This window comes from Procambarus clarkii, chromosome 65, assembly GCF_040958095.1.
Source record: "Procambarus clarkii isolate CNS0578487 chromosome 65, FALCON_Pclarkii_2.0, whole genome shotgun sequence".
NCBI lineage: Eukaryota > Metazoa > Arthropoda > Malacostraca > Decapoda > Cambaridae > Procambarus > Procambarus clarkii.
Genome location: NC_091214.1, coordinates 19,357,773 through 19,379,544, shown reverse-complemented (window position 1 = coordinate 19,379,544; position 21,772 = coordinate 19,357,773). Strand labels below are relative to the sequence as shown.

The following is a 21,772-nucleotide window of genomic DNA, read 5'->3' as shown; positions in this document are numbered from 1 at the left end:
TTGTAATCTCTCATATAGAATGGGGAAGCAGCACATTGCTATGTATACCTAAGCGTGTTAATACAAACATTAATAATTACCAATTATATTTGGCTTGCAAACACACTGCAAATACTGGGGTCGAGGACGTTGTGGTTCCCGTACATGCAGGCTACATTTTTAACATCTTATACATCCTAATGAGCTTTGTGTCGTGGTTGTGATTTGTTGGCGGGAAAATGTGTCACAGAGTAAGTTTTCTTGTAAGGGTGCAGGGAACAAGGTAGTGTTGCTCACAGGGTGTAATTAAGTGTGTCGGAGAGCGTATACTAGCTTAAAAAAATCCTCAGGAAGGAGATCCACTCAAGGAAATGGATTGAGAATGACTACATAATTAGTGTCATTATTCACGATTGGTTTAGGTTTCATTAAGTTTGGTTACATTAATGCGGTATATATTATTGATGATATTGTGAAATATGGAATTAAACAATTATTTCAGTGTACCAAAGAACTCCGTTAACAGAAAACCAAATTCTTCAAACGAAAAGTTTTCAGCAATTACTTTTAATGTTTTATAGCAATGATTTATATTACAATGAAGTTATAACTTGAGAATAGTCTCTGTTTATGACAAGGTTGACATGCCAATTTACATGTACACTATTACTGGAACCATAATATGGTTTCAGACCGTGACAGATATCTACATAACATGTCAGGTGGTTTGAAGGTCGGAGTGATTTCTCATAGTAATGGATTTGCTATGAGGACGGGCTCACAGATGTGTGGTGGAAGTGGTCGCTGGGCTGTGGGTGTATGGTAGAAGTGGTCGCCGGGGTGCGGTTGTGTGTTGTGGTAGGCGAGCTGGGAGGGCGACAGTCTCGGGTATGGAGGAGTGACGCCGCCACCAGTAACTGTGCCAGGATATATCATGGTCAGGTTCAAGAAGCGGTAAGGTGATGGTCTTGTGTACTACGGTTAAGCTCACGGTAATTACCTGGAAATACACTCAGTTCGTGTATCATTATCACGTGTGCTCCTTCTCTTTTTGTTTCAGCTACAAATTGATGTACACAGCAGTATGCTTCTGCCTTATTTTACAGGATATAAGTTTCGGTGCCTACCTTGTGGTGGGTCCGAGGATCAACCCCTCTGCGGCCCGGTCTCAGCCTAGGCCTCATGGTTGGTCGTTTGGTCAACCAGGCTGTTGAGCGCGCCTGCTTTCTTGTATGTTTCTTATGGTAGATGTTGGTCAGTATAAAAAAACATAATATTTACCTGAAAGTCACTCTCTCTCTTAGTGTCCTTGACGAGGACAGGAAGCTGGTGGCTTGTCGAAGGTCCCCTTCCTAGGTTGTCTTGATTTTGTCGAGCTAGATTTTTAATTAACAGTATTTTGGGATTTACATCTCCTGCGAGTTTTCGGTTCCATGGGTTTATGACCCTGTGGGTGTAAAAGCATATACTGTTTTCCGTTCTGCATTGTGGCTGGTTGAGCTTGGAACCGTTGCTCCTTGTTTGTGTTACATCTGACTTTCTGAAGAAGTTGTCTGGATCAATATCCTCCAAATGATAGAGCTTAGTTTTTATTCAAATTTATACAGTATACTGAATTACTCTGGTTTTTATTTATAAATTGTAATATAAATTAATGCACAGGAAGTAAAAACTATTTATATTTAACACACATTCAAATGATTTACACATATTATTTATAGAGTAAATAATTTAGTTATTTATTCTAGGTACTTTATTGTGGAAGTGACACCAGAAATCCCAACGCACTTTCACAGGAACGGACTTCAGGAGGCAATAGTTTCAACAGTAAAAAGACTTCATGGTGATTATGGTGTTGCAGCAACCACGCCGGGCTTCCGTGGTATGTTTACATTATAACTTCAAAACTACGTGAAAGCAGTATGTTACGTGACCAGCTTGAAATCATCACTATTATGATCATGCATACATTAATGTAAACAAATTTATATCACAAAAAATCACAATGTGTGATGTATCAATGAAAATCATTTTGAGGCAATTGACTTTCACTAGTGTTCAGGGCACCAGCCTGAACTGACTCAAGCATACCTAGAGAGGGTTTCAGTTTTTTTTACTCCCCGAGCCCAGCCTAGGGCCAAGCTCAATGGTGGCCATCATGAACCAGTTATGATGGGCAAAAGTCAACCAGCCTGGAACTCAACTGAATTTAGTAGGTGGTGCTGGAGGCCCCGAACCAGACCCCAACCAGGATTTTACAGTCAATCTGCCCTCACTCTGGCCTCCTTGAAGCAAGATAGCTTCAAAGAGCCTTCAAAGCTCTACCAAAAAAGAAGCCTTTCATTAAATTAAACACTTTTCACCAAGTTATTCTTTAGCTCTCATTCTCCCAATTTAAAAGAAATTGTTAACTATTATATACTGTGTATAGAATTCATTACATATTTAAATCTTCATTGATTCACAGCAATCCATTTAGCATGCAACACCTTTGCAGTTTTTATGTATGACAACATATTCCTTCAAATCTGTTCCATTTTTCAGTTAAGTACTTGAATACCGAGACACGTATAGCATTTATTAGTGTGGGACGTGGTCCACATCAGCTAGTGGCCTCGGCTCTGCCCCTCATCACCAAGATCAGCGGTCAGGCAGCCACAGTGCGAACTATTCATCTTGCAGCCTCAATGAGACATGGCTTTCTGTTTGTGAAGGTTAGTCTGTTGATTGCATGTAGCATATAACCTTAAATATATTATTTGTGTTATTTATGGTTAAGGGAGTTCAGTTAGTTTATGAATTCCATAACTATGCTGTGGGAAGTGGCAGAAAGGTTACTCGCATAATAGGTTCATGAACTGGACTCCAATGCCCTTTAAACTAATTCATTAACATTTATGGTAAATTAGTTACATATCTCATTTGCTTCAAAATGTGATCATATTATTAGGGTATTAGTTTAATTACAGTATACTATGTATGTAGTTGTGGGGCCTTCAAATGGCACCCACAAGAACAAGGCCAAAGATGGCCGGCACTTGGCTTCAAGCAGCGGGGCATGCCACTGCTGAAAGACCCAGAACAAAAGTGTACAGCAAGACATTATCAAAAAACTGGCAAAGCTGCCTGCAACAGCTGGGCAGCCTGGTGGTGGCATTTGGTATTAGGAGCTATGCTCTAATTTTGAATGTTTCTCTCGCTCAGTGTGAATCATTTGCGGAGTTGTTTGGCATTTTCACAAAATTGGTCTTTGTTAACCTTCCAGTTGTCTGTTAAGTCTGACTTTCTGGATGCTTTCCCAGTGTGGTGGCAAATTGTCAAACTCTGCCTTTGTGAGGGAAAGGGGGAGGACCAGGTTTTGGTGCTTCTCTCTAGTAGGCCAAACAAAACTAGTCTAATGTGACCTATTTGCATGGAGCAAGAGAGCTTGAGAGAGCCACTGGGGGCTCCCCTAGAAAATGAAATTTGAGTTAAATTAACCAACTCCTGAAAAAAAGCAGCTCCAAGCAAGCTAGCCAAGCCAATACTTCAAGAGGAACAAGTCTCACAAAAGTGAATGCAAGTTCAGAAACATGCCCTCAATGCAGAAATCCAAAAGTTTTAAATACGAGGGTCTGAAGAACAACTGCCACTGCAGATAAGGGGAAAAACTGAGCTTAAAGCAAGTAATAAGAATGCATTGATTACAGACTGTGTTTAAGGAAATGATCCTTCCTCACCGAGAAGCAAGAAAAACAGACCAATCTCTTGGACATTACAAGCAGAACCTCCTCAGTACCTTCATGTAGAAGTCTACCAGCTAGCCATAAATAGGTGAAATGTCCGCTTCCCTTTCAAACTGCATCAGGGAAATAAACCTTAAAGGAGCAGGAAATAAGACAAGGAAACCTTCCATGGTAGCAACTGTGGTTATCTTGCTTTGCATAACTTTCCCTGCAAATTTTCCCAGGACATTTAGCACTGCCCACCAGCTGTGAGGAAGTGGACCCAGTACAACATGCCTAAAAGCAAATGTAGACCCAGTCTCAGAAAAAAAGTATAGTTCAGATGTGTGGTTTTTATAGCATTGTACAAAAAACTCTGGGCTCCCAGCCTGCATAGCAGTAAGGCAGACCAACTTACATCCTTGAACAGCCAGTTATCTTTGTAGAAATGATAAACCGAGTTCAAGGCCAAAACATAGTTATCTAATGAAGTGAGATTTGGTAACTGCAACCTTCCCTCGTTGGAAGATACCCTTATGTCCTCAAAGAGGAAGAACTTAGGTTTTCCTGTGGAGCTCAAAGATAAGATAACCTAATTGCTGTTAGTGTGAATATTTATGAAAGCAAGTAATACCTAGCAGTAAATAGGTACCTGGGAGTTAGCTGTCACGGGCTGCAGGCCTGGTCGAGGACCGGGCCACGGGAACACTAAGCCCCGAAATCATCTCAAGATTGCAAAATACTGTACAACTTTTTTTACCATTTTTTTAATGGGTATATCATGTTTATTACATAATCACAATGTAAGATGGAGATAGTTAAATGGCTCCAGAGCATCATATTAAAAAATTTTTTTTAATGCCTTATAGGATAATCCGTATCTTTAACAATTAACATTTTTGGTTCTACGGGATTAACTTGCATATTTATTTTCTAATCTAAATAAAAATTATATAACAGAATATTCAGTAACTTGCTAAGCACCACCAGTTTCACTGAAATTAGATTTGTCATTACAGAAATACCATGAAGAAAAAATCATGAAATTAGAAGAGAGCCTGAGTGGTGGTGAGAAGGTCCGCTGGAAGCAAGAAAAGGACAGGCTACTAAGTCGCAAGTGATACTTTCCAACATTGAGAACTAATTAAGTGTTCTAAGATGAGAACTTGTTTGCTACAAAGTTTAATGGAAGCAAGTGTTATAGATGTGCAATAGTACAAAGCCCAGTACTTCACTTATTTTTTACCTCCAGAATTAAACTTTGGTAACCTTAACCATGTTTTTCAATATACACACTACATTTATTAACCTATTCAATAATGAATGATACTAATGAATAGTATTTGTGAAGTGAAGTAACAATCCTGACCACGACATTGCTTGTTTTATTTTTGTTCAAAGTATCCTAAGTAGTTTCATAGTTTGTTTTCCAGATGTCATTAAAAAAAAGTTACGCAGATAATTTTTTTAAGTCAAATTAATTATACTAACAATACCCTGTTTATAGATTACAATATTTACAAGACATTAATTAGAATTCTATTTCTTAACATTTAAAGAATTTAAATATTTTATTTGGTAAGAAAAGAATGTGTAGTATCAGAATGGTAGCACACATTGGATATGGTTTGATCTGTTGCAACCCTTACAAGGTTTTAATATAAAATTATGCCAAAGAAAATTTCTGAATATTAGCAATCATAAATTTTGCTGCATTAGGATTTTTCTTACCTGTAAATGCTCTAATTTAATGTGACAAAACTTTTGTGGCCGTATACTAATTTTATCCTGAAATAGGGATATGAATGGGAAAAAAGTTAGAATTTAACATTTAATATCAACAATAAGTACAATAAATACTGGTGATAACTGATGATAAATTAGTAGCAGTAGGCAATTGGGCTGTGAATGAGTGACCAGTGCAGTGCAGACCATGTCTAGATAAGTAATGGGAGCCAATAGCATTGTACTGATATGTGGCACAATACAAATTAAAAGGTGCTTTTGAAAGGGAAATTTGAATATTTTTCCTATAGATCAGACAATTAAGCCTAGACACATTTAGAGAGCATAGCAATCTGGCGGGGGGTGGATGGAAATAGAAGGCAAAAGACCTGTGTGTGAAAGAAGCAGTTCAGTGCTGAAGATAATATTCAATGGATGGCTGTATGAATAAAAAAATTAGGTACTTTTTATAAAAATACAATACACATACAGTACAATATATCTATACTTCAGCAACACATTACTACCATCTGGACTGTTAATATTATAGATTAGGACTGTGAATTTTAATATTTAAACATTACTGAAAAAAAGTTAAATTTAATGAAATGCCAATTTCTGGATAAGTCCCAGTGGCTCCCTGAAACTATCATCACTGTTAATGCACCAAATAATAGGTCGCATCAGCTTTCGGACCAGTGCCATAACCTAGCTCCCTCACAGGTGAAGGAAATGCACCTCTTCCCTTTTCATTCCAAGAAAAACTCAGTCCCCCAAGACACCGTGCTTGCTCTGGTACTTTTCCTTATATCAGAGAAGGATATAAACTATAGCACAGTATCATCCTTTGCAGATGACACGAGAATTTTCACAAGTAGACAATATAAAGGACACGGCAAACCTCCAATCTGACGTTAATAAAGTCTTTCAGTGGGCCACAGAAAATATCATATTTACTGCAATATGAAAACAAAAGTATCAAAACAGAAACCAGGTAAGTCAAATCATATCATTGAAAGAAAATGCACTGTAAAAAAAATTTGTTGTTGGTTGAGGAGCGATGACGATTGAGGAATCAGATATGCCTGTATAAGATAGAAAGGGTAATGTTGGAAGACCTTACTTATAAAGACCACAAAGTAACTCACAACTGCAAGAAAAAATTACAGGTTCTTGTTATGTAACCTTTCAAACAAGAGATGCCATAACAATGATACTCTAAGAAATTAGTGCTCTAAGGTGGAATATTGTTACCAACAGCCCCATTCAAAGCTGGAAAATTTGTTGACCTGGTGAGCATGCAAAGATCTTTTACTGTTAAAATCCACTCAATAAAACATTGGGACCACTTAGAAATTTTAAATTATTCCCAAGAACACAGGTGGGAGAAAATAAGTAAAACTTTGAAAATACTAGGACTGGTTCTAAATCTAGAAGTAGAAATAACACCAAATGAGACCAGAAGGCATGACAGGATGTGCAAAATAGCCCGATTGAAAAGCAGAGGTGCAATAGGCCTGCAGAGAGAGAATTCGATCAACATCAAGGACCCAAGACTTTTCATCACACTTTCCCCTACAAATACAGAGCGTAACTGGCCAACTTCTCTGTGATCATAAGAGAACTTTACAAACAACTTCAAATGATATATGATCAACCAGGCAGTGAATCATGTCAGACTGCAGGCAGCTGCATCGAACAGCCTGGTTGATCAGACCATTAACCAGGAGGCCTGGTCGGGGACCGGACCACAGGGACATTGATCCTTGATATCATCACCAGGGAGTGGTTAACACTTATCAGCAGTAGTAGTAGGTTCAGGGAGCCACAAAGGGGGGTCCACACACAAAAAACAATTCAGTCAGCAGATAAATTAGCATGGAACATATTTCTCAGTGCAATGCAATAATCCTTGCAGAGTTTAATTAAAATATCCCTCAATTACATGACACTTACTTTTATACTATACCAGCTCCTACAATTTGTTAATGCATACTTTGTATTTGCTGAAGCCTTTAGCAAGCCTTCTTTATTTACTGGTTATTGTACTTTTATTTTCCTTCACAGAGAGAATTCCCATGATACTTCCCTTTTTCTTTAGTCTCCCAAGTTTCTTGTTGCATAACTGGCATTTATTCATCAAATACCTTGCCACATTCAGCAGGAAATTTGTTTTACACCCTCACTGCTACCCGTCCTTACAATTTTGTTATATATTTAAAATTCTTATCATTGCAATGCTAAGTAACTCTTGCCGTGGCATTCTTCTTAAATTTATACCAAGAATTTAAATAAAATTATCTTCAATCTTCTTATACTAAGTGCATTACAATAATAACTTAATCCAAGTAAGTTTACACCAAAACATTGCAAGCACAACCCTTTGAGAATAAGTCAAAATATAAATTGTGTGCAAAAGTTAGTGTAGCTACATTTCATACACCAAGACAAATTTAGGTACAATCCACCTCGTCGTCTAAGGTGCCAGTAGCTCGGTCCAATAGTTCCTTAAGAGCAGGTGGCAACTGTGCTTCAGGTGAGGAATCCTTTAGCCACAAATTGAAAACTTCCTTTCCACTGGCTCTCTTAACTTTTGAATCCTTTGTGGGACTACCTTTGAGCTTCATCTTGCCTTTACCAAAATCATTTTGCCATTCTTGTAGAGCTACATCAAGATTATCATTATCACTATCGTAATCACTTATGTTAAGGTCAAAGCTACTATCATCCTCGTCTTCATTTTTACTCGCATCAGCTTTTACTCCCAGTGTATTTAAAGGGTCTACCCCTCTAGTTGGCTCAATACTTACTTCAGAATCTTCTGAAACAATTTTATTCTCCTCAGTTTTGCTAGAAGCAATTGAGGCATCACTCAGGTCACTGCTTGATTTGTCTTCTTTGAGTTTATTGCTTATCAATTTTCTCCTAAGCTGGACTTCTCTTATATAAGAGTCTAATTGGTCAATTGGTATTATTTCTTCAAGTTCATCCTCAGGGTTTACGTACGTCGACATTCTTGTCTCGTGGATATTCTGTGCATTTGTTTCCTTAGAAGACACACCATTAACTGCTAACAATCCTTTGCTTCCAGTAGTTTTACCGGCTTTAGTCACATTAGTTATTAAAGATCTATTCCTTGGCCCATCAGATGTAACAGTGTTCTCTGGTATTATTTCTTCTTCATTGTCACACACTGTACCTTGCACTGCTTTCCTGTGTTGGTTAATAATGGTTTCCTCCTCACCTGCATGTGCTGCTGTTTCATATTCACCATTGCGTTCGACCCCTGTTGCTGCTGCTGTGTTATCGTTAGGTACTATTGAAACATCATTTAAGGAACTACTTGCAGCATCTAATTTTACTTTAGTATTTGGAACATCTAAGATATTTTCACAGTTTCTGCCTAAACTTTCTCCATTTGCAATACTGTTATCTTGTAAACTGTCATCACATTTACCATTTAAATTCTCATTATTCATGTCTTCATTACACTTTCTTTCTCTTGGATCCTGTCCTAAACTTGTTACACAAACAAATTTTGCAACCCGAGGGTCATGAATGACCTTCTCTTCATTATACCTTGTTATTGGTCCTGCTGGTGGAGTGTAACCATCCATGAGGCCCAGCGAGGCTAGCTTTAGTTCCGCTGCTACAGTAACTGTACTTGCACCTGGCTCATCCATTTTCATCTCTTCAAGGCTTACAATTGTGGACAATCTTCTTTCCAGCTCTGATATTCTTCCCACCAAAACTCTGTTAAAAAAGTTCCACATCAATATTTATATCTGCAAAACCTTATTTACATTTTAAAATTATTTTTTAGATAAAAAATAAGTAAGACAATTTAGCAAACTATACCATATTAAATGTAATGATTTTTTTTTACTAGTGAAACAAAGCCTGTTTCCATGTAAATATTGTCCCCACCTGAAGATGAATTTATTATTACTGTAGTAGCTTGTTGGCACAGAATTGTGTCTTTGCAATTCAATATGTCTAAGATTAGTAATACTAAATTTTCTTTATATAAATAAATCACACTAACATGTATATCAATGAGAAAAACAATTGGCGCAATGAGATGACTCGAACCAACTCTGGATTGTACGGTTGAAAAAGTAATTTGCCTTCACCACAGTGCTTGGGGGTTGTATGTAAAACTTGGACTGGTTTCAATAGAAGTCTCCAGACTTCCTGTGGAATCCCAGATTCTAAAACGTGTACCAAGTCACAGTACAGATGTAAGGTGTGTGATTGGGAGTTCCCTGATTGGTAGTTTGAGTCACCACATTGTTCCAATTGATTTTCTCACTAAATCCTCTACATATTACTGTATATGTATTAATTACTGCTGAACAAAGAATGCTAGTAATTAGTTAGAAAATATTTCTTAATAGCCTTTAAGGTTTCCTTTTGCCTGGTATTTAGTGTACTGTACTTACCAACTGAGAATCATTAGGCAAATCTAAATCATACAGTATGCCGATGAAGCATCGAAAGCCCAAGACTGTTCAATACGCTCCCACTACACATAAGGGACATATCTGGCTGGGCTCTCACGGTATTCAAAAGGGTATTGGGCTGGGCTCTCACGGTATTTATTTATATACATCTCCAAATGATACTTTATCAACCAGGCTGTAATTCACATGTGAGGCTGCGAGCAGCCATGTACAACAGCCCGGTTGACCGGACTACAAATTAGGAGGCCGGGCCACAGGAACATTGATCCTCAGAATCATCGCAAGACTAAGTACAGTATATAATTACAATTCTATATTATAGTCTTTCATGCACCAATGTGGTCAAATAAGGTGAGGCTGGATAAATAAACAAATAATGTAAGGTAGAGAGGTCCTTGTAGTGAACATTTGAAACTATGCTGTTATTGGGCAGAAAACATTTGAAACTCCTGCCATCTGAGAACCTAGCTCTGGTTATGCACAGTACTGCATTCCCCATGGAAGAGCTGTTTTCCCAATAAAGTAAAATATCATGTCATATCTAAAAGAAAAATTCCAAGTACTGTACATTCTATGATTGGAAAACATAAGATGCAATGAGGCGACTTGAAACAAATATAAGTGTTAAATGTGGAAAGCCAGTTAAAAAAAAATGAGATGTTTTTTAAGATGTGGAATCAGAAAAAAGCATTGGAATCTTTTAACGGATGAAAATAAACATGTGCACACAATTGTAACTTGGGTGAGAGCAAAGGCTAACTACGGTCGTACCAGCAATGGACCTAGGAGGGCTAGAACAATTTCTGTCACAATGTTCAAATACTCAGCATAAAGGAAAATTACTTTACATGTAGAATAATGGGCATTGATCATATGAATTCATCATTATAGTAACTTACTTATTGGCCGAGCGTTGGGTTCGTAATGCTCGAGATCGCTGGTTAAGAGCATCAACAAGTGCTACACACAGAGACCTCAGATCACTCTCTGCTGCACCTCCCACTTCCCCACGGTAGTCATGAAGCAACTCGCCCACTGATTGTAAAAATTTGTGGGTCACTTGGAAAAAAATCTTGAACAATGGAAATATGATAACAATCACACTCTTCAGTACAAAGATTTGGTTCTACTACATTAAAAGGGAATACAATGACTTCCTTAGTTGTTATACTGTTGCATATACATAAAATGTTAGTCTGACTAAAGTTCTATTTCCATAGAATGTTTAGACTACAAGATAATGAAGTGGAAGTGAATATAATCATACCTACGGTATTAATACAAGTGTTATGAGAAAACTAGCATGATTACTGAAAATTAGTTAGCTGTGTAATTTAATATATTAGTAGAGAAAATTTTCCACATGTTATATGCACACACAAGGATGACTAATGTCAGGTGTTTTATAGTGTACAGTGGTACCTCACCTAAATGGAACCTCATCTGTTCCATTTTACCCAAGGATTTTGATCCACCAAGAGTTTTGCTATTTATTGCAAAAATAAGTTGTCCTTGTGTAACAGAAATTTCTTTTGTGAATATATATATAGAAAGATATATATATAAACAAACTATGTAAAGTTTTTTAAATGTACATAAAGGTAAAATGTAGGGAGAAATGATAAAAGTTAGGGAAAAAATAGACATCAAATTCTACTTAAAATTTGAAGAGTATAATCCTTGTTACTGTTTAGCAGGAATGTGGATATACAGAATACACTTTTACAAAGTATTCAACACAAAACATGTTACAAAACTGCCACACTTGCTGTATAAACCATGTATAAGCAGCCTGACTTAACTCCTTATGCTTGGATTACTTTCTTACTAGTTCTCTCACTTCCTCACTTTTTTTTATTAGATTATTTTATACAAATATTTATTGTTGTACTATTTTCCTGTCTTTGGTGAATGCTAAAGTAAAAACTTTCAAAACAAAATATACAGTATTTTTTCAGTATAATACAGTTTGTGGCCCAGTTAACCAAGACAGTTTGGTGTAACTGTCACCATACTTCACATCACTAGAGTTTGTCCACTGGTCTATTGTTTCCGGCCACTACAGTTCATTCAAGCAAGCTTTCACTATGCTAAAATACACAAATGAAGGTACTGTACAGTCATTATGGTTACTAATGAATTTTTTTTTATCACAAGTAATGACTAATGAGATTAAACATCAAACTTTCTAGAATCCACTAACACAATGTTAAAATATTATATTTTTCAATTTATTTATCATGTTATGCAATAAGGAGTCTCAATTCTCTTAAAAACTGATCAAAATGAAAGTACAGTACTGTGTAAGTATGAAGTCATACTGTCAATCACAGATGTAAGCAATATATTCATATTAAATACATAAGTCAAAATGATTGCCAACGTCTTCAGGCCAAATTTACCTCTTTAATTAGAACACATTTTACTTGAGAAGCAAGTAAATCCAAAACAACTGCCAATCCAATTTTCTTGCACAAGTACAAAATAAGATAAAAGGAGTAGTACCTTGTTGTGGTGTAACTATGAGGCTGTGTGAGGTGCCAAGTTTGAGTGAGCCCTGTGAGCGACACTTCTCCAGTGCAGCCTTATGGAAACACAAGACGAGACAAATGATCAAATGTGAGAGATGTCAGAAAGCTTTTGATTATCTACCAACTGATACACTCATAAAGCTCACTTAAGAATTCTTAATAAAAAATACACTAAACTTAATATTGCAAGCTAAATTAGCTGGTTTTAAGTAATAACATTCCATATAAGGAGTCACTTTTAATGAGTTGAAAGAAAAGGTTACATAGAGCTCATCTTGGGTGACAAAATGACCATTATTATTTTAATTACATCACCCCCATCTGACTGAAATATCAGTTTCTGACTATTTACAAATGTAATACACAAGCCATTTCACAAAACAATAAATTACATCTATGAGTTAGCACACGCATGAAAGTGTACGAGCATTTCCACTCAAAGTTTTAACAATTAACTGATGGTCTTCCTTCTTGAGTGTATCACTGTTGTAGGTATGAACTAAAAGTGTATACCTTCAACACAGTTAAATGTTATGTCATGCAATTAGTAAACTAAGATTACCAACTTAAAACTCTTAAAAGAATTAATGTGTTAATAATGTTAAATTGTCTAAGGTTAGAAATAAACAAGGCTAAAAAAAATGCTCATTGGCATGTATACAACATTACCCCATTCCCCACTTTCACATGCTGAAGGAGACACGAGCCCAGAGAAAAAAGATGAATAACTGTGAAAAGCAAGGTTACAGAGCAAGAAACAAAACAAAAATACAAATGTCACTCATAAGAACTACTACACTCGAGCAGTCATCCACTGCTTCAAGACCAGGTGTACAGTGCTCAGGAAATGTCATTTATAGGTACCGTGTAATAGCATGTCCCAATGATTGGAAACATTGCTTTTCCAATGTTCAATGTATCAAGTCCCTTGGTAAATCGGATACCTTTGACATTGCTTCTCTTGTGCCTTTTTTGCTCTCTTGTTCTGTGACATTGACAGTGCTAAATAAAATAGTCAAAGACCTGGTGAACTTGGGATATAATTGTCATTTGAAAAATGGGGCAAAGATGTACCAGTTCAGCCCCAAAACACCAGGTTTGAACCGGAGCTCTGCCGAGTCCTATTTCAAGACTGGGAAGAAACAGGACACCCACTGAAGCGATGAGGTCGTCTTGACCACTACAGAAGCAACCCACTCAGAAATTACCTGACCAAGACAAGAGAAGTAGCCTGCACAGAAAATCCCGACCTCTGCTTGGGAACAGAACTGATCAACTCAACTGGAGGTCACGTGAGATGCGAATAGCCCCATCAAAGGGGTGAACCGCATAAGGGCCAACAGGAAGCAGCCACAGAGGACAAGAACAAAGCAACCATCTTCTCCAGAAAGAGAAGAGGTAAAAATGAGGAGGTGGACTAGACGACCAGGGGGGCCCATGCCAAATTCAACGACTGGGCCACCACAGTCTGTTGACATACAAAGTGGGTGGCATAGAAAGCAATCACTGCCTCGCAGAGAATGGTCACATACAGCATGGCAAAAGCTACTGATAAAGCCAGAACAGACACTAAAACTTCCTCACTAAGCCCTGAGCTGAGCACCTCAACGTCCTTGCAGAGCCAAATCATAAGACCAGAACTGCACAACAGAAGCAAAGTGTGAGCAGGTATGAAGATCCTCCACCAATATTGTTCCTGACCCAGATCAAGACAGAGGGGCCACAAGACCCCTGACTCACCCTTGGCAAGGGCCACCTCAAGCAAGGAGGACCCTCCAAAGAAACAACCCCAAAATACACTAGAGAAGATAACTGTCAGTCTAAGTGCAATGCTAAGGCGCATCCAGGAAAGGCAGCCCAGTGTGGTTGGAGCACATGCAGCTCCACCCACACTAAATGCCAGGCTCATGCTGCACAACTGTGTACACAGAAATGCTGCAAAGGGCAAAGACCTAAAAGCACTTAGCTAAAAAGGTGGAGCCTGCACAGCAGAGAGAGAGAGAACCTGGGAACCCTACAGCATTCATGTGGTTGTGACCACATCTGATAGTTCAAGCTCTTGGAGGGTATGGGCCCCTCCCCCTTGCCCCTCATGTGAGTGGGGGAGATGGGAGTGAACGATCACATGTAGTTTCAAGAGATTCTAGTTTCTTTACTTTAGTTGGGGAAGTTTATTAAGCAAGTTGCAAGACTTTGGTCTCTCTTGAACCCAGGAGTTGTGTGTTTTGGTTCACTGACTTTTCTAGATGCCTTCTCCAATGAGTTGCTGGACTGATCTTCTCCCTGTGCCTCTTTGAGGGAGCCAGGTTCTGGCTCTGATCCCCAAAAGGCTTAAGAACTCCACAGCTGATGCAACCTAGTTGAAGTCGCAGTACTTTGTAAAAGTAGGGAAGGAACCATCAAGAGATAAAAGTGGTTACTCTTTCACTTCCTCGAAGGTACTAAAGCACTGGGCAGCTGCAATAAACTGATTTACTGGTCTGAGCTTAACAATTTGTCTTTTATTCTTTTTCACTATTAGTGTATAATATTAAGTATACTGTATACTACAATATATAGTGTATTGCAAACTATTTCACTTTCTTCTGGAGTATTTTATTTTTACTCTTAACTGTGAAATACAAGAGAATGTTGTGTAATGGTGTCAACTATAATATTCTTATATACTATATGTATGAGCACACCTTACTTTATCTTAAACCATTCTTTTGAAATACTTTATAGTTCAAGCATGGGGTATCTTGCTTCACTTAATTTGATAATCAAAACCAATACAGTATTACAATTATAGTTTAAAGTTTCCAGGCACTGCTGTTAGTTTGTTGATACTTTAAGCATTAAATATGATGGACATTCATTAAATTTAATAGTAAATAATTGTCCATAGCCATACCTTATATTTTGAGGCATTACTTTTTGCTAAGGCTTTTTCTTCTTCCGACTGTTTCAGACGTTGTTGTATGTATCTGGAAGAGAAGACGACAAAGCATTAACTTCACATAAACTTATCATATTTACCAACCAGGGCAAAGCACACAAATTTTATGAGGGTCACTGCATATCATACTTTACTGAATAAGGAAACAAGAACATCAAATACTGGACAATCTCCTTGGCTGAAGTTCAGTTTGGGGGATGGGATTGTAGAGGCTAAAATACATAATATTTTGTAGAGCAACATACTGTATTAGAGAATACAGACTGTAGTCACATATAGCTCTGAGGTAATGTGAGGTAGCTCTGAGGTAGCTCTATCCCTAATGGTAATTAATAATATATTAGCCTTATTTCCTGTTTAAATAGGTAATTAATTGTTATATTGGGTCTGTCATTGTTATTATTTTGTTGTAAATATTAATGCAATAACAGCATTAACATAGTGATTTCTAATAGAGAATAAACTGTACATTATTTAATTTACAACATACAATAATTACTGTGTAATAATGTTTAAATAGTAATTACAGTTACTTTACCAATTAGTGTTACAGTGAACATACACACACATACACACACACACACACACACACACACACACACACACACACACACACACACACACACACACACACAGACACATGTGGGCAGTAGAAATGCCAGACCAACCAACTCAATAGCAAGGCAAATTCTTGTAGTATTTTATATATATATATTTTATTTTGTAAAGATGGGATATTTGTCCTATTGTGGCCAAGTGGGTTAAGGCAGGTGTCTGAAAATCACCAGAACACCTATTCAAGTCACTTCAATGCCCCAAAATGATTTTCTCATTAGTGTACATGTATGTATAGATATGTATGTACACACACATTATATATATATATTTTGTAAACTTTACTTTTAAGGTTATAAAAATAAACCCATTGTAAAGTTCTAACCTAACATTGAGACTGATCAGTTTCCTGTCCAGGTATGTCCTCTGGGACATTGCCATGTAACTTGGCGTAGTTTATTGCAGTATCTCCGAGGAGGACCTGCTAGTTTTCAAAATGATTATATTGCTGTGTACCTGAAGTAAGGACGGGTGCAGACACTCATACCCTTATACGAGTAGAATGAAGCACATGCCCTTACATAGTCTGTTTGCATTCATGAACTGCTAAGCATCTATGTGTACTGTATTATATGTATGCACAGATACCTGATCAACCAGGCTGTGACTCATACGTCAGGCTGCGAGCAGCCGCGTCCAACAGCCTGGTTGATCAGTCCGGCAACCAGGAGGCCTGGTCGACGACCGTGCCACGGGGACGCTAAGCCCCGGAAGCACCTCAAGGTAACCTCAAGGTAACAAATGTGAAATTCTGCATAAAAGTATACATAAATATGTATAGATAAGTACTTAATATGAAAACTTCAGATATATGGTGACTATGATTTATCTATGAAAGGATTCCGTCCACGCCACATTTGTGAATGGTAACTAACCTGTTTTCTGTTATGATGGCATCAAGATCTATGATACGTTTTGGAGGGGTTGGTGCGGCAGCTGAGATACTGGACAGAACTGTATTAAGAATGTAGTTGAGGCGATGGAGTTTATGTGAAGAGGCATCTAACTCCCTCACCAGCTCCTCTCGTTCTTCCACCAGGCCTCGCACGTCTCCCTCCAGAGCTTGGCACTAAAGTATGAATGTCACCCAAGACTAAACATTTTGTAGCAAATCACACAATTTTGTTGGGTGAGAATACTAGTTCAAGATTGCAAGGCAAGAAATAACTATGGAGCATATTTATCCACACATCATAACTGAATCAATACCACAGATCTTAGTTTCATCAAGATAGAATGATCTCTAAAGTCATGATTCTAATTGTTTTATAAATTACCCAACAGTACTAACTTTAACACTAAGCTCCTCCATCTGTGATATGAACTGTTCTCGCTCCTGATGAGCCAGATGACTCATAGTGGTGTGAATATGGCTTTTCCTCCTACCCTCGTCACCTCGTGACCGCTGCACCTCCTCACGTAAGACCTTATGAGTACATCAAGAAATATTTAGACAAAGTAATAACAGTAGGACGAGGCATAACTTGCACCCATTAAACTTATGGTTCATAATAGCAACACATGTTAATACCGGTACTGTGTTGCAAGAGGTCAGACATGTAGAAAAATGCAGAAAGAAGAAACAAAGCATTATGAAGTACAGTAGTGTCCATATACAGAATGCTGCCTCTTTTTACATGACTGACTGTGTCGAGGAAATTAATTTAATGAAAAAACATTAAGCCAAGCACCTAACCTTTATATCAGCTTGAGCATCATGCAGCTTACAACGCAGTTCGGTGGCATCCTGTCGCAGTATCTTATTTTCCTCCTTGGACTGTGAGAGCAGCTGTGCAAGAGTACCATCCGATCCACTCAGCATTGCTGATCGACATGGGTCAGAATATGCTGGCTGCTCATGTACATGCATCATAAAAAGTATATATGAAAAAATCAGTCAGAAATTAAAAAAAAAAAAAAAAAAAATTGGGTAAATATTTTCTCTACAAGGCAATATTTTCCCTGAAGGAAAAGGAACGGTGGTAAAGGAAAAAGGAAGGGTTGGTGAAGGAAAATGGAAAGTGGTGAAAGAGAGGGAAGGTGGTGAAGGCTAGAGTAGATGGTGAAGGGTAAGGAAAGTGATGAACTGTACAGAAGGTGGTTAAAGGGAGGTAAGGTGGTGAAAGAGATAGGTGGTGGTGAATAAGAGGAAAGTTAATAAAGGATAAGGAAGTTGGTGAAGGAGATGGTTGTAGATGGGGCACCCATCATTGACCAATTAATTAATTAGTTTACAGTGATGAAGACAGTACAGTATGTGACTAAGATAGTTACGCTGATGATGATGGCCATATGTAATGTAGAAGGTTACAGAGTTGAAGGTTGTGTGCAGTGAAGATAGTTTCATTAATGATGGTTGTGTAGTAAAGATGGCTACAGTGAGGAAGATAGTGTGTGGTGAAGATGTGGCCTCCATCACCCAAGAAACACCGGGTACCTGCCCCTCTAGTATTGTATAAATATAAGTTCAGTTTTATTAATGACTGAGAATTCTAATGGTGTAGGAATGTAGTTTGGTAGTAAGATAAAGATGCACAATATTGTTTTTCAAATACAGTACAGTATTGTATTGATCATCTGTATTTTCACCTTCAAAGCAGAAGAAAATGACCGGTGCAATGTTCCTTGTTCAGCTAATGTTCGAAATTTATCCCTTTCTTTCTGACACTCCTGGAGTTCTGCTCGAAGAATCCCAACTGCTGCACTCTTGCTCTCCACAGCACGACGTAAAACACCAACCTGTTTACACGTAAAAATATAAATTACTATACTAATATAACACCACCTGGTGTAAGGGCACAAGCTTGTTGCTACGTGCCCTTACTAAAGTAGGGGTAAATATAACAATCTCATTGGGGATTAGTAAGCTCTCTTCAGAGGACGGCAATACTAAGAAGTATGCCAATGTTTTCATGACATATCTTATACAGAACTCATACTTCATATGCCAAGGTAAAGACATTTATCTTGGATAAAAGAGCTTTTAAAATTAATAACATCTGAAATCATGCAGGTGTTTATTTCTATAGACTTAAACTTAGAGATACAAAATATATCTGGAGTGTGGCTGTAATCTGTAAATACGAGAATATTACTCCCAGAAAACCAATTAATCTGGTACATTTGAAGAGTGTTCTTACTTAGTTCTAGTACACAGTGATCTCTTATTGTACACGGGGAATTATGAAATGCGGCTTTAATAAGCCACGTGTCCCAGGCCACCAAATAAGGTTGTCACAGTCTACACAAAAAATGGAAAATCATAAAATTGCCAGCCATCACTGGGACATGTAAACAAACAATCCAATTCCTAGTACTGCACTGTAGTGTATAAAATAGCACCACAATTTCAATATTGTAAATAAATTTACCTGAATTTATCCGATGGCCATCAACACACTAGTGGCCTCGGTGAGGACAGGAAGCCGGCGACTTTTCAAAGGCCAAATAAATTGTAAATCAATTTATATTAAAAAAAATCAAAATGTTTATTCAGGTAAAAGTACATACCAGTACATAGAAGATAAGCTACAAACATAATGTTGGATTTATAGATAGCGTTAGTACTGTACATACAATACCTGAAGCCACTAATACACACAGCGTTTCGGTCAAACAGCCATATAACGGTAAAATAAATTGTATTTCAATTTATATAACGGTAAAATAAATTGTATTTCAATTTATATAACGGTCAAATAAATTGTATTTCAATTTATATAACGGTCAAATAAATTGTATTTCAATTTATATAACGGTCAAATAAATTGTATTTCAATTTATATAACCGTCAAATAAATTGTATTTCAATTTATATAACGGTCAAATAAATTGTATAGTACAGGATACAATCAGTTGCGTCAGTGCAGATTTTGGTGATAAATGGGTACATTCTCACAAAGCCATCAACGCCTTCAGTGTGATCTCTCTAACCCTTTCCACTACCGCCCACAAGATGGGTTTGGGGGTGCATAATAAATGAATTAAACTAAGGACATTCAGCTATAAATCATCTTACTTCATTTCTGAGATTTTCCAGTTCTTCCTCAGGTGTGATGACCTGCAGCTGACGTGGTCTGGCCCGGCGGCTCATGCTGTTTCATGCAACCCAAGTTATTTTACACGTGTCTTGTGTGTTCTTGTGGCGTATATTAGATGATCACAACACATGCAGCCTGCTTGAAGGCCTTCTCTCCCACTCAAACACTGCAGCTGTTCAAGCTGAGCTTCATGTGTGGTGAGTGTTATCAAGTGTTGACATCTGTCAGCTGGCCGTCGTCTGCTGCTCCAGGGACCCCTCGTATACCTCTGCTGCCCCAGGGACTCCTCCTATACCTTTGTTGGTAAAGTAATAAATATTTTATTACTTTACCAACGTAAAGTAATAAATATTTTATTACTTCACCAACACTTACATCTGGATTTGTTTGGGATTGATCTTAATACCATCCCGCACGTTGGGTATTAAGGCCGCGGCATTGGCTTACTGACCAACTAGCCAGTATACTTTATTCCTGAACATACTCTAAGATTAAAGTAAACTTTTAGCGTATATACACAGATAAATGTAGGTACACATTTATTTATATTATTTATTTATTTATTTATATATATATACAAGAGTTCTTGCTTGTAAAGCCACTAGCACGCATAGCGTTTCGGCGTCCTTAAGCCTAATTTTCCCTGGAATACGATTCACTAAATCGTTTAACAACCAGTACCAGTCACTGCTGGGTGAACAAAGGCGTACAGCTAAGGATTGGCGCCTAGTCGTACTTCGTACTTATATTCGTACTTATATACTCTAGGATCGCCAGCCCACGTGGATTACCGAGGCAACTTTTAGGAATTAAGCAGACTTAAAATTACAAACATATATGCTTTAGCTTTAATACAGAGTAAGCAATTATTTTATACATAATTCATTATCTGTTATATTATTGTACTTCTAATTATACCACATATAATGATTAATTAGCGAAAATAAATAAAGGTAAAAGCACAATATTGTCAAACGGTTGTGTCCGCAGGGTTGCCAGATTGGGCTACAAGTAGCGAATTGGGCTACTTTTGAGAGCCCCGCGCTCCCAAATTTTTAATTTCGCTACTTGCTACTTTTTGGGCTAATATAAAAGCAAGATGGTTATATCAACACATTGAGACCTCATCTTCAGAAAGGTATCACATCTGTCTTGGAAAAAGTTTAACACCGGACGACTAAAATCTTTTCCGAACTAAGTCAACTTTCATACCAGGAACGGTTGAGGGCCACAGGGACCAGACAAGACAGGGCTGCTCTCAGCAAAAATTTTAAATTACTGAACAATTTGGAAGATATTGACCCAGAACACGTCTTCAAAAGGCTAGATGTAAGACGAACAAGGAGCAACGGTTTCGAGCTCATCAAGCCACACTGAAGGATGGAAAATATTTTTCACCCTTAAAATTATAAAGTGGAAACGCATACCCGCCGAAGTCATAAATGCCAAAACATTGCTCGATAAAATCCCCAAAACAAATGGGAAGGGCCTTCGACAAGCCAGACAACCTTCTTGTCCTCGTCGAGACCACTAGAGAGACATACATGAATTTGCCTGAGGGCCACCCTCGAGTAAATTCAGGGAAACCATGGAACCACCTTCCCGACGAAGCCGTAAATGATAAAACATTGATCGATAAAATCACCAGGGCAAATAGGGGACATTTGACAAGCCGCCGGCTTCCTATCCTCACTGAGAAGTAGTGACCCTCTGGTAAATCTTAGCTAATTAAATAATCCTGAAAAGTTTGCTTATTGAAGGCAGGGCTGTGTTAGCA

The 21,772-nt window shown here is 37.8% G+C and overlaps 2 protein-coding genes across 2 annotated transcripts; one reads left to right on the top strand and one right to left on the bottom strand.

The window, feature by feature from the left end:
- Positions 1–779: 779 nt before the first annotated feature.
- Pop5 (POP5 ribonuclease P/MRP subunit) lies at positions 780–5,059 on the top strand. The gene is made up of 4 exons (XM_045763541.2): positions 780–933; positions 1,728–1,861; positions 2,524–2,693; positions 4,703–5,059. The coding sequence occupies exons 1-4, from the start codon at positions 914–916 to the stop codon at positions 4,802–4,804; spliced, it is 426 nt and encodes a 141-aa protein (XP_045619497.1). The 5' UTR covers positions 780–913; the 3' UTR covers positions 4,805–5,059.
- A 441-nt stretch (positions 5,060–5,500) lies between these two features.
- LOC123771131 (uncharacterized) lies at positions 5,501–20,274 on the bottom strand. The gene is made up of 9 exons (XM_045763525.2): positions 19,974–20,274; positions 18,545–18,694; positions 17,652–17,807; positions 17,247–17,381; positions 16,831–17,024; positions 15,296–15,368; positions 12,377–12,455; positions 10,771–10,906; positions 5,501–9,161 (listed from the first exon to the last, which is right to left on the bottom strand). Exons 1-9 carry the CDS (start codon positions 20,046–20,048, stop codon positions 7,862–7,864), a joined length of 2,298 nt encoding a protein of 765 aa, XP_045619481.2. The 5' UTR covers positions 20,049–20,274; the 3' UTR covers positions 5,501–7,861.
- Between the last annotated feature and the right edge of the window lie 1,498 nt (positions 20,275–21,772).

Coding starts and splice junctions, on each gene's coding strand:
- Pop5 (XM_045763541.2), top strand. CDS start 914: ATGGTCAGGTTCAAGAAGCG. Junction 1,862..2,523: donor AACCACGCCGGGCTTCCGTG/GTATGTTTACAT, acceptor TCCATTTTTCAG/TTAAGTACTTGAATACCGAG. Junction 2,694..4,702: donor ATGGCTTTCTGTTTGTGAAG/GTTAGTCTGTTG, acceptor TTGTCATTACAG/AAATACCATGAAGAAAAAAT.
- LOC123771131 (XM_045763525.2), bottom strand. CDS start 20,048: ATGAGCCGCCGGGCCAGACCACGTCAGCTGCAGGTCATCACACCTGAG. Junction 17,382..17,651: donor ATGCTCAAGCTGATATAAAG/GTTAGGTGCTTG, acceptor TGTACTCATAAG/GTCTTACGTGAGGAGGTGCA. Junction 15,369..16,830: donor GCCATCATAACAGAAAACAG/GTTAGTTACCAT, acceptor CTTCTCTTCCAG/ATACATACAACAACGTCTGA.